This window comes from Pleurodeles waltl, chromosome 1_1 (assembly GCF_031143425.1).
Source record: "Pleurodeles waltl isolate 20211129_DDA chromosome 1_1, aPleWal1.hap1.20221129, whole genome shotgun sequence".
NCBI classification, from domain to species: Eukaryota; Metazoa; Chordata; class Amphibia; order Caudata; family Salamandridae; genus Pleurodeles; species Pleurodeles waltl.
Genome location: NC_090436.1, coordinates 441,907,088 through 441,920,351, shown reverse-complemented (window position 1 = coordinate 441,920,351; position 13,264 = coordinate 441,907,088). Strand labels below are relative to the sequence as shown.

At 45.6% G+C, this 13,264-nt stretch overlaps 1 protein-coding gene across 1 annotated transcript in view; it reads left to right on the top strand.

Annotated features, from left to right (window-relative positions):
* DHFR (dihydrofolate reductase) overlaps positions 1 to 13,264 on the top strand; it is a 227,881-nt gene that overhangs the window by 173,975 nt on the left and 40,642 nt on the right. Inside the window, exon 5 of the mRNA XM_069224548.1 lies at positions 8,731 to 8,846. Within this exon, the coding sequence (XP_069080649.1) occupies positions 8,731 to 8,846 (116 nt within the window). The remainder of the gene's footprint in view (positions 1 to 8,730; positions 8,847 to 13,264) is intronic.

Below are 13,264 nucleotides of genomic sequence, written 5' to 3'. Positions count from 1 at the left end.
AAGCTAACTTTATGGACATGCCCTTTGATGGCACCTGACTCTTCGGAGAGAAACAGACTCGGCGCTCAAGTGATTCAAGATTTCTCATGCTACAGTCAGGTCCTTGGGCCTTGCAGCAGCCCCTCATCCCCCTCAGTCTGCTTTTCGCCCCTTTCGTAGATACAGAAGGGGCACCCAGTCATGTCTGTGTTCCACCAGCCACCATGCCACACATGCTGCCCAGCCTCTGTGTGGCTGGGAAAGTGGGATCTGCTATCCTTGTGAATTAGGGAGCCAGTGGTCTGGCCACTTCGTCCCATGCCAGAAGTAGGTCGTGGTTGCTATTCCCTCTACTTTCTGGGACCCAAAAAGGACCAGGCCTTCTGTCCTATCCTAGACCTTCGATCCCTCAGCCTCGTATTCAAAATGGAAAAGTTCAAAATGCTCACTCTGGCTCAGGTTCTATCTTCCCTGGATCCAGGAGACTGGATGGTAGCGTTGGATTTGCAGGATGCTTACTTCAACATTCCCATCCTGCCTGCACACAGACGTTACTTGCGGTTCACAGTAGACCTCAAGCACTTTCAGTTCACCATGCTCCCCTTTTCCCTTACCAATGCTCCTCATGTGTTCACCCATGTGATGGCGGTGGTTGCAGCTTGTTTGCTTCAGTGTTCCCCTATCTCAACGACTGACTGTTGAATGCAGGCTCGCCCCAGGCTGTCATCTCCCACCTCCAGACTACGGCAGACCTACTGCATTTGTTGGGGTTCACTATTAACGTGCCAAGGCCACCTTTGACTCCCTCTCAGATGCTCCCTTTCATCGAATCTGTTCTGGATACAGTGCAGTTTCTGGCTTATCCTCCTGAGTGGCGAGTCCAGGATACTCAGGCTATGATACCGATGTTTTGGCCTCTATCCTGGATTTCGGTGAGAATGTCACTAAGGCTGATGGGCCTCATGGCTGCCTGCATCCTGATGGTATCACATGCCAGTTGGCATATGCAGACTCTGCAGTGGGACCTGAAGTTCCAGTGGATGCAGCATCAGGGTCCAGATCTTGGAGGGAACTGCACAAGATTTGCAGTGGTGGTTAATGGTGGTCTCTGGATCCAGGCTGATGCCTGAGGAAATTTCTACGGTAAGGAATCTGCAACTTGATATTGTCTCTACCAGATAATGTGTTACTGAAGGTAAGTAACTTGTCTGTCAGTGCTGTCTGTGTAACCTCCATATACCACCTTTTTTAATGACAAATTAGTGCTGCAAACTCATGCTTTTTTTTCCTGCCAGAGGTGGTGTCACCCTTCTATGTAGGACAGTCCATCTCTTTTTGCCACACCCTTCTAAGGAGCAGAAGAGACTTCTCCAATCGTACCCAAAAAGAAACCTTACCATTTACATAAAAGCACACTAAGGATCAAAGGGTGGATGACCAGATTTGTATTGCCTTCACCAGTGCTTAGAAGGGAAAGGCAGTTTAGTAGTGAACCTTGTCTACGTGGATCATCCTGTTTGTAAAAACATGCTATATCTTTGCCAAAAAAATCGTCCTAGAACCTTCAGGCCCATTGCACCAGAGCGAAAGCTACCACTGTGGCATTTCCTAGTAGTGTTCCATGTTGGACTGCTGTGAGAGCCATTTCGTTCCTCTTGTTCTTTCGGGACATTCTCATTTGAGTACACTCCTCATACATTCTACCTTTTAACTGGTTCCACTTTGATATCTGTCAGATGATGAAGAATCTGCAGTTAAAGGTTCGAGTTTGTACACTGGTACTTTTGTAACCTGTTGTGGTTAATCCACGTCTGAGGACGCTGAAGAATTTCAAGGAAGAATGATGCAAGCGTGCAGGTATGACACCTATATACTGCTTCGTGTCGTCACTTTTGAAGATGTTGTGAGGCCACCATTGAGCCTGATGTTACCATCGGTCAGTGGCACGTGGGAGCAATTGCTAGGAAAAATTCCAAATGCAGTTGGGTACCTCGAGTGAGTGACAACGTGAGAAATCTGCAGATAGATAATTATCCACAAGTAAGTGCATTATGGATGGTAAATAATTAGCTAATTTGTGAAGTAGTTGTTGCACATTGAATGTTCCTGAATCACTGTGTTTGGGAATGCGTACTCTTTTACTTACAATATCAACAGGTTGTCATTTCGAACTTTCCTGACTTAGTTTCAATGTCTTCTTTTGGTGTGCCGTTCCTTCCCCAAACCTCCCCATGTCACATCCTGGTGTTGGACTGAGAACACCTTTAGTAGAAAATACCTTTCATACTCTCAGTTGCAGACTATTTTTGTGGTGGATCTGAAGCATCAGATTGTAAAATAAAACAATTATACCTGAAATCATAATGTTGAAAGCCAGAATAGGCAGCTGATAGTTTTGTTAGTGGTAGAAGTGTTCATCCTGTTCTCCTTTCATCTTTTTTCATAGAGATCCTCCTCTTTGCCCGATCCAGCTCTCCCTGTTTCACGTTTAACATTCTGTTATACCTTGTTATCTGTCCTCTTTACTGCAGTTATGGTTTACCATGGGACTTCATTTACTCATTTACTGGTATACTTGTATCGCTATTATCTTAACTTCTCTTGCTCCTCACATATTTTAAAATGAAAAAAAATGTGTTTTTGTTTTTTAAAAAAAATATCATTTCTACTTATACACATATTTATGTTTAGGCATTTTTATTTCTGTACCTCTTACCCTTAGATCAATTCCCTTTGGTTGTGTAGGGTAAAGGATTTCCTGTAAATTGCCACGCCAATGGTCACTCTCCAAAAAATGGCCACGGCGACTTTGGTGGTTAAGTTGTACCTTTTCTGTCTCCCTCTAAAGGGTACAGTTTGTGTTTAATTGATTGATTGTAGAGGTAAGGCTGTGTGTGTGTGTGTGTGTATATGTGTGTGTGTGTGTGTGTGTGTGTGTGTGTGTGTGTGTGTATATATATGTGTGTGTGAGAGGGTGGGGGAGGAAATGTTTTCACCTCATTGATATTTCGAAATATTTGGACATGTATGGGTAAACACAGAGAAATTCATGGCAACATTAAAACCCAAGGTCTTTGTTAGTATCTCCATTAACCTACGTGGTATATCACCAATAAATCCTACAATGATGGGTTCACCACTATTACTCTACTTTTACAATTGTGGGGCACTGTGTAAATTAGCAACATACCCATGCCAGTACTAGTGAAAAGGGCATGTCCCTTGTCCCATTTCTTAATTGCTGCCAGCCCACGTTTCCTTATGACCAGGTTAAGTTCAGAAACGTTTAATTCCAAAGATTTCTATATTGTCTACTTAAGATCTTACTTTAATGTATAGAAATTGCCTTGATGTGCCATATTTCCCGGTAGGACTCTCTTCCTTGAGCTTGACGTATTACTTTGTAAACAAACAGTATTTTCCCTCTTAAACCCCTAATATACGACGTCGGACTCTTGACTTCTTACTTGTCTCATTTATTGAACATCTTACTGATTATGCAGTGGTCAGTCAATTCAGAACGCCAACTGTATTGCTTTTAAAAAGCTGAGTGCAACCTTGAAAGAGCTGAATTACTCTGCTTTTGCTCTAACTTGTGGTCTTTGAATCATTGCGATAAAGTAATGTATCTGACTTCCTTTTACAACTTTAGACCTTTTACCAATGCACAGCTAAAATATTTATATTCTATTTCCTAGCATTTTATGTCTGATGTACAGTTCAGGACAACTGTACTGTCGCCCTGATATATTTAGGGAGTATTCTTTATTTATTTAAGTAAAAAACATGTTTGTGAAACTCCTTCGCACAATGTTAATTAACATTCTGTATTTCAGTGTATTTTATTTGCCTAACACTTACTAACATAGAGCACGAACTGTTTCTTTCACTAGTACTCTGAGCTTGCCATTTTATCAGTGGCCATCTTTATAATGGAGATATGACATGCGGGTGAGGATAACATGGCAACTGCATCAGACGCTTTGTAACAGAGCTCTGTGCCAGGCCCAAACAATATCATACTGAAATGGTAGCCATCGAATTCGCCGCTGGTAATTGTTAGTCTGCGGGGTCTGAGCTGCAATATCTTCCTGCGTGCAGCGGGAGCGCCATACCCACTTTGTCCTGGAAAGAGCAATGAATGGAGCGCTTGAGAAGGACTCACACACGCACAAAGGACACCACCTGAGACTCTGGACACCTTGCCAGGGAGACACTGAGGGCAGCCCTTTAGTCACTGCCTGGTGGGTTTGAGGAAGCGCATTCCCCTCCGCCAGGCGCACTGCAGGTATCTGCGGCCCCTGGGTGCCACACCTGATTTGCTTCTGTACGATGTGGGCCCCCACAACTACCTGGGCCTCTCAATTGCGGACGCAGCACTCAGCACCACAAGGATGGCTTGTGCGGAGGACACAGCCTGAGGTGCTGAGCTCCTGTTAAACGGCCATCACCAACCAGCCTTCAGAAACTTCTGGGATGGAGGATTGTGAGGAGCGTCCCCCTTCTTCCCCCCCACCCCCCCCTTTCCTCTCCAGCAGGCACCCCCCTTCCCCAATGATCTGTGGTCCCGGGGCGCCTGTGCTTGATCTGCTGCTGCACAGCAGATGGCCTGCAAGCCAATGGCTTAAACCCACTGACAAGTCCCTGCAAAGTCACTTGGGTCACACGGTCTGGAGCGTGATGTGTCCCTCTCCTCACCAGTGACTTGGCGTGCTGCATGAACAAATGAGTACTACGCTATGACTCCATGCACCTGAGGAGGAGCGCCACATCACCCTTCCTTAAGGGGACCTTGGGGTCTGGTGGCTCACACCCATCTGTGGGTTGGACACTGCCTGTGCACCGAGCCTTGTTACAAGCAGTGATGGTTTGCCCCCCTGCATGTTTCCTAATGTTGTGACACAAAGTGGCTGGTAGCCTCTGAAGAGCATGCCAACTAGGTCCTCACCCCCAATATAACAAACTGGACTACCTTTTTGAACCAGCACTGATGATCCTTCCTTAAACGGGGACCTTTTTTGATTGTTAGACACTGTACCTGAGTCACTGTGCTTCTCCATGATGCTGGGTGGGATCTCTGGGTAAGCCCCTCTTCTTACTCACACTTCTGACAACAGCATCCCCTGGGACACATGAACTGAATCTCACGCTGCCTTGGCTGAGGCACAGGAGTCCCAGGCTGACAGCCACCAGTCCTGGACTGCACACAAGGACTGCCACTCCCCTGTCTGATTTTTCTCTCTCCCCCCCCCCCCCCCCAAACACACTCAGACCACCAGCTCTGTTGTTCATCACACACAGCAGGTGGACTGTAGTGGCAGGGCAGCCCTGGCCCACACATGATTAGCCTGACCTCTGCCTCCAGCCCTCGCCATAACATGATGGGGAAAACCAGAACTGTCAAGAACTTAATCTCTGATCCCAGAGTCATAGGCTTCCCCCGGCCTCCACCAACCACACCTTGGGGGCCCTGCACCACCTAGAATCTACTCTAGACAATCACTACATACAGTTTGATAAGGTTGGTCATGCCATTCTGGATACTAACACGTCACTCAAGGTGTAAATCTATGATATCTTCTTGGACATGAATCTGTTGAGAGTGGATCATCGCAAGCTGGTGGACTGAATGGACAAAACGGAATCTGCATTGACCTCCGTGGGCACTACAGGTAAAGACCAAGATGCTCACCGTGCAGGAAGAATTCAGCTCCTTGCATTGCTGTGCGGGGGATGTCGAGGAGGTGCTCACAGTGCAACAATATCCACTTTCTGGGCTTCCCGGATCCGGCTAAGCATCCTAGCTGCTAGAGAACTGGCTGATGACCACTGTGTTGAAGAATAAGGTCCCCAAATTGTTCTCAGTGGAGCTGGCACCCCGTGTCACAGGCCGCCTACCAAGAGCCCCACCTCCCCCACTCATTGCCTGTTTTCTTAACTACCGAGACCTGATCTTGCAGCGCTTTCGCACTAAGGGCCCTTGAGATAAGACATTTCAGCATACCCGGATTTCACAATCGAGGTACAGGGTCTCCTGCTTGAGGGTGAAACAACGCCTGTGTGAGCTGCAGCTGCGCCATGCATTGCTATTCTCTGCAAAGCTTAGGTTAATAGACTGTCAATCTTCCCTCATCTTCTCACATGAGGATGTACGTCCTTGGCTCCACGCTGGTATACTGGTATGGCTGAGACTGATTGCAAAGACAAGGACTGGGTGCCCCAACGACCCAAACACAGAAGGTGGAGGGCAACCCAAACAAGACCTCCTCAGGACCAGGTGGCCGAAGAGAAGGCTCACGCAGTGGAGGCAATCACCCTGCACAGCTCAAACCCATTCACAGCCCTATGTACTGAGCCAATCTTGGACTTTGGCTCGGACACTGGTGCCTCTTTGTCCTCTGTCACAAGTGGCACACTCAATCCCAAATATACACCATATTCGGGCAACGACCTAATAAGAGCAGCATTTCACATGTGGCCCCTTTGTGGGACTGGTGCCCTCCTGCGACGTGAGAGCTCCAGCCAGCGGTGACGGGCTGTTGGCTTGGTCCTTTGGAATGGGCCTGGAAAAAGGACACCAGCTGACGCTGCCACCTCACGCCCCACATGTGCTCCGATGAGGACTTGTGTGATATTTTTCATTATTGTTCTTATTTCACAGTTGGGGATTATTGGACAGGGGTATCACCATTGTGGGTTAGATGCAGCCGTTGCACCTAGCTGCTGTTTACATATGTAATATTATTTGATCAGAGTCTGCTAAAGGTGCTGCTATGCACACTGGTGTTCCCAGAGGACACCCAACCTGGCCCTGGATGGTCTGTCTAGCGGTGGGGCGGCACTGTCACGGAGTGGGGGGTGCCACATCCTTCACCACGTCTCACTGATAACTCGCAGGATGGGTCCCATGGATGACTGTCACACTCCACAGTGCCCATCTTTACAAGGAATGTGGGTGGCATGGCTACCCCTTAAATGTTGCCACCCGTACATTCCCATGCGGTATAAGAAACCTATCTTACGCTAGCGTAGCTACAAATGGTTCACACAAAATGGAGGGGGCAAATATATGGCACATCCATTTCAGCTTATGCTAGGAGAGTGCTCACTTGGATTGCACCTTGGGTCGAGTTTATACTGAACACAGAGTAGACGCAGATGGTCGGCTTGTGATCTTGGAGGGCCAACTCGATGGTGCTTCTGTCACATAAGTATCAATATATAACCCCACTGATAATCAATTGGGTTTTCTAGGCACGCTCACCCGCGTACTCTTCCAAGATCCCCTACATTCGGGATTTTGAGGCGGTGACTTTGGTGCATACTACACGTCTCTCTCAACCGTTCCTCCCTTCCCCTGTATGCTGCTACATGTGTCCGTACCACACAGCATTTTCATACATGGATCACACACTGAGACTTACATGACGTCTGGTGACTCGGACACCCAACCCATTGGGAATAGTCATTTTACTCCCTGGTTGATGATGTACACCCTAGCATCAACCTCTTCCTTTTGCTTGGATCCCACTGATATAAGCTGAGCGGAGTATTTGTTGTGTACTCCATCAGACCCCTGCCTGCTACTGGTGACCCTCAGGTGGGGCAGACAAGGGCCCACTATACTCACACGGCGTTTGCAAACGGAAGCACTATCTGCCCCACCATTCCGAGAGGAGCTGGCGCAGGGCATCGCACAGTACTTCGAGCTTTACGGAGACACTGCCTTGACTCGTGCCCTAGAGTGAGATGCCCTCATACTTGTCGCAAGCAGCCACTGATCGGCCTCCAGTTGGAGGATACCACACCGCCTGGTGAGTGAGTTAACCTCCATTGAACATGGCTTACGATCCCTGGAAACCTTGCTTCATGTTTAAGCCAAAAATGATGTGCGTCCTCTGTGAACTACACGACTCCCTTAAATGCTTGAATCCACATCCCCTGATCACTGGAGGCCTCTCGCCCTATACGGTGGCAGCAGCATGTCTCCAGTGTGCGACCCATCCACCTGCACGGGCATTCCAGCAAGAGTTCCACAAGACCCGGGCCCGGGCGCACATCATCATTGACGCCTGAATGCCACTGCCCCCTATCGCCAACCTCGCTCACGCCCCCGCCCATGCACCACCCCTGGCGGGCACCCATTCAGGCGTTAGACCCTCCGTACCCAGCTCATGCCACACTCTCCGACACATCCCACTATAAGCAGGCTCCACAGTTCTTTTAGTTTTGAATAATTGTGTTTAATATTTTGACTCAAAACACTGGTATTTGACGACAACTGTAATGACACATTAAGCTGATATCCTACACATGATTCGCTGGAAAACATTGCTGTGCTTACAATTATACCTATCACTAGTACTGTACCATGCCTGCAAAAATCAGTAAAATACTTTTGAGGGAGGTATGGCATATGGTAAGCCTGTTCTGAGCATCATCTTTGTGAAGAATTACATGGGCTTTGCTGTTTCCTAGCTATCCGCACAGATGCGAGTGACTTGAGCTCTGTGGTGCAGTAAAGGAAAAAAATGTAGTCTGGTTTGATTTCGCAGTCATCTACAGTATACATTTTATAAAAGGCAATCGCAGAATTAAAAGTATTACCTTTTAAATGTTGCAAGATTAAATGAAAAAACAGGGGGTGAAAATATTTACATGGTGTGCTTTGATTCCAAACTTTTTTTTTAAATCGTACTTTTTATAACTAGCGCTAATTCACTATATATTTCTGTAATCTTTTTCTTTAAGGAGCTAATGGCAAAATCGCATCATCAGCGGCTCTTTGTGACCAGGATCTTGAAAGAGTTTGAATGTGATACATTTCTACCGGAGATTGATTTAGAAAAATACAAGCTTCTTCCAGAGTAAGTGTTTTGAAGTGCTCTTCATCAGCAGAATGATAGAAATCCTGCTGCTTCATCGTGCACGGTAATCTTGCCCCGTCTCTTGGGTACGTAAATGAGAAATGAAGCTGCAGTCCTTGTTTTGCCCAACATTACTTCAGAGGCTTTGGATGTGAACACTAGTTTGATTATGTCTTTGATCTGACATCCATGTTAAGTGTTTCCTTTCTCTTCGTGCCATTTACACCCTTTAGCTAATTTATGGATTTAGTGCTGTATTGTTTTATGCACTAATACTCTGTGTTTCTTGCTTAAAGCTATATTGGTGTGATATGAACAAGCTTGGGGGCATGGACTTGCACCCCTACAGTGCTGCCCTGTGAATACCAACCTTATAATCTGTTGTCCCGATTAATATGTTTTCTGTTTTGAGTTTTTATTAGTGAACATTTTCTGTAGATGACGGTCCCACTGGACCTTACTGACTCCATGTCACCAGGAACGGCGTACTCCAAACAAGGGATTTCACTATACAAACTAACATTTGATTATAGTACATGTTCTCTTCCGTTGATCGAGTTGAAAACAATGATGTGAGCTTGGGGGCATTTGGTAGTCCTCCTGTGAGGGAGTGGTTGGTGGTTGATTAGGGACCAGGGGTTGGAGACACGCTGCTTTTTCCAACTACCATTGTCTGTAGCAAAGCTGACAGTCTGAGTTATGTTCGGACGATCATCTGGGCATCGACGTCAATTCACCAAAATGCCAGGGGTAGCGGAAGTGACCTCACGCGCTCTTTGACCTCCACTTTCACCAACAGACACATACTTACACATACACACAAATCCACACTTACACAGACACACACTCTTTCACAAACACACTCTCACCCTCAACCACGTACACAACATACATTTAAAAGCATTTATGTTTGCCTGGACTGCCATGGAAGGGCATATTCATATGTTTTATTACACTAATTGTAAGTATTACGTCTCACTATTAGTGCAATAACATTTTTACCAAAAGCAAAAGGAGCGGAGCCCTGCCTGTCGTTCATAAGGACGAGCTGCCACTGTGTTCCTGCACTGAATTTGCTACCGCTGAAGCCAGGGGTCGCAAAGGCAGTGCCAGGGGTCATTGAGGGTAAGCCAGATGACTTGCATGCATTTGGGTTACTGGCTTGCATGATAAACATACACCGTGTAGCTGTAGTGGTGGAGTTCTCATCCACATGCACGGTATAAATGCAAGGGGCAGCTCCTTTATCGGAATAGTGCAGTATCCCTGTACCATTAGAGCTACTGTTCTCATCTGCTGCTGGGATCTTTGTTCCTTTCCTTCCGCTATGCCTGTCTGCACGTGACATGACTGTACTGTAATGGTTGTCAAGGTCAAGCCTAACATCTCTAATTTACTGTCATCCCTTTGTGGAGGGGTTTTCTGGCATAATCCAGAGCCTTTCTGACATGGAGTCCCACTCTGGCACATCATGGTGTAAAGGAGGTCTTTTCTGGCATAATGGTGTTCTTTGATGAACCACATAGGTTTGTGGAAAGGCGGTAAAAATGAAACGCACATATTAAAAATTGCCTGGAGTGGATACAACTAGATTCAACTATTGGCTATGTGTAATTGACCATTATATGGGAACCTGATTCCGATAATGGCTTTTAGAACCGAAGGAGGAAATGTGAACAAATGTAGGTCAGGGGCTATAAGGTTCCCTGCATCTGATGAGCGCCTCTGACGCCAGATGGTGATATATAGTAATTGATGCAGAACGTGTGGCTGCAGTGCCTGCTAGTTGTGGGTAAAAATGACAAGTTGATGTTTGGGGGTCGAACATGGATATTTAATTTTCAAAGACTTGATTTTTTTATTTTCAACATTTTAAAGTGGATGTGTTTGTGTGTATATATACAAATGAAGGATGGTGTTTATAACTCTAAACTCTCCCTTCCCCCAGCATTACACAACCTTAATTCCATATTCCCAAGAAGGTTAAATTGTGTTTGATACAAAGTGCTCAGGGTCCCTCATACTACTCTTCAGTGTGATACTACCTATACCCTCCATAACACTCTTAAGCGCCTAGGACCAGTTCCGAAATCCGAAAATGCGTAGTCAATCAGAGGGCACCCACTTGCTATAGCCATGCTATGTGTGTCATTAATAATTTTTTAGGTCTAGCCTTTAAGGCACTTTTAGCTGTTTCACCAGACTGTTGTTTTTCTTTAAAAAAAAAAAAAAAAATGCAGTCCTACGCAAGATGCACAAAACATGTTTGTTTGTTTTTTTATTTCGACGTCTTCATCCATTGATCTGTTAAATTGTTATTCGTATTTTGCTTACGCCAACCTCAGCATACAGCGTGGTGCAATGGGTCGGCCCATGATGCTTACTGGCTACCTCGCATTGAGTGACTGCACAAATTCTCTGTTCTTTGTTCACATCCACCTAACAATAGTTTGTTTCTGCTTAGTGACAATGCTTGTTCACTGTGTACATTTTATGTTATATTTTTATATTAACTTTAAGCGTCAGCTATTTATCATGCCTGCACTTAGGATGCCCATATAAATGGTGATTTATTTTCTGTCTACCTTTTAAAGTTGCTGTTTTCAAGTTTATAAATGACATAACTTTGTAGATGTCTGTGATTTGAGTGTTTGCTTAGGCAGTGTTTTCTTCGAGTCTTCACAAATAGTAATAAAATGCATGGTACAGCCGAAAGACATGTTTTTAAAAAAAAACACTGCTAGTAAAACGTCATCATAGGTAATGGTTTTGTAAATGTTTTGCAAGCATATGGCAGCTACACTTAGGTGGCAGAAATATTTTGACCTATTGGCTTTATAGAGTAATCCTTTAGTCTTCACAACTAGCAGTTTCCATACTTGTTCAAACATATTTGCTTGCAATAGAAATGTTGGTGTTCCCCCAACAACAACTGTTCCACAACCAGTAACATATGCTCTGTGTTTCCCTCGCAGGGAATTTAGTGGGTCTCGGCACATGGAAGACCCAAGGCATCTCTTTGCCCAGCATCATCTCAAATTTTTACCAATGTCCCTGAATGTAGAGATTTTGTGGCAGCTACATTGTACATGGGTCGTCACCTCTCCTTTTATCTACTCCAACAATTAGTGACGTTGTCTTACTATTTTCTTAAGCAACACATGTCCTCTCTGGTAAGGGTATGTCCAGACGTGGGTCCCTTGCTTGCTGCACAAGTGGATTCAAGCTAGCCTGGCTGATGAGGGGTGATACCCTGAAACTGGTCCCAGGATGCTTCTTTCCAGTCCAGGGATGACCTGGCTTGGCAGTTCGGGCTGGACTGTTCCCATGGGTAGCAGGGTCAAGACCAAGTTACATAGGGCTTGGTCCAAATTGGGGTGACGTGTTGAACAAAATAACGAGGGGCTAAACCCAGATCTGTGACTGAGGGTGAGTGTTTGAAAGGTTTCAACAGTACGTCCATCATTTTATTTTGTGGTTTTGCTACGTTGCCCAAAATGGCAAGAGTATGCCCAGAAGTGGGTCCCTTGCTCGCCGCACCACTGGATTCAAGTTAGCCTGGCTGATGAGGGGTGATACCCTGACACCGGTCCCAGGATGCTTGTTTTCGGCCCAAGAAGGACCTGGCTTGGCAGTTCGACTGGACTTTTCCAATGGGTAGCATGGTCAAGATTGATTTGCATATGGCTATGTCCAAACTGGGGTGCCATGGCAAGCAACATAACAATAGATAAAACCCAGATCTGTGACTTGGGTGAGTGTTTAAAAAGTTTCAACACTCAATCTATCATTTTATTTCGTGGTTTGGCTTACTGTTTTCTTAAGCCTGAAGTGATCAGATTGAATTCTCCACTTTGTGGCATTCTTGATGTTAGCATACACTTTGAGAAGTCCAGTGCTGACCACAGTTACTGTGTGCAGTATTTAGTTCTATCATAGTATCAGCCTCAAGCCCATCAATGCCATCCAGTTGCGAGCACAATAGTAAAGAATTGCATTTGGGCACTTGACATGCCCTGTCAAGTTACAGAGGAAGGCAAGGCATGGTGGTAGAGTTTAGAATTTATTACAGTATGACCGTATACACAACTCACAATTCCTTCACTGTCTGGCCGGTGCTGTCGCTTCAAAGAAGGATAGGGCTTTTATGTATATATTGATAACTATTAACAATATAAACAGAAATCGCCATGGTACTAGTGTCTCTAGTGTACTGAGCTAGAGCCTCAAATGTGTTTTTCATAGCCCCTTGGTCTATGTGCTAATTTCTTTAAATATTGGTCGCAAGGCCAGTGTTATTCTGACAGGGGTCTCTGTTCAACTCTGGGAACTTCGGCAGACCTAGTCGGATATCTGCCTTATGGAAGGACATTTGCCTTCAAGGATTTCAATTATGGCCTAGGGAGGAAGAGGCAATG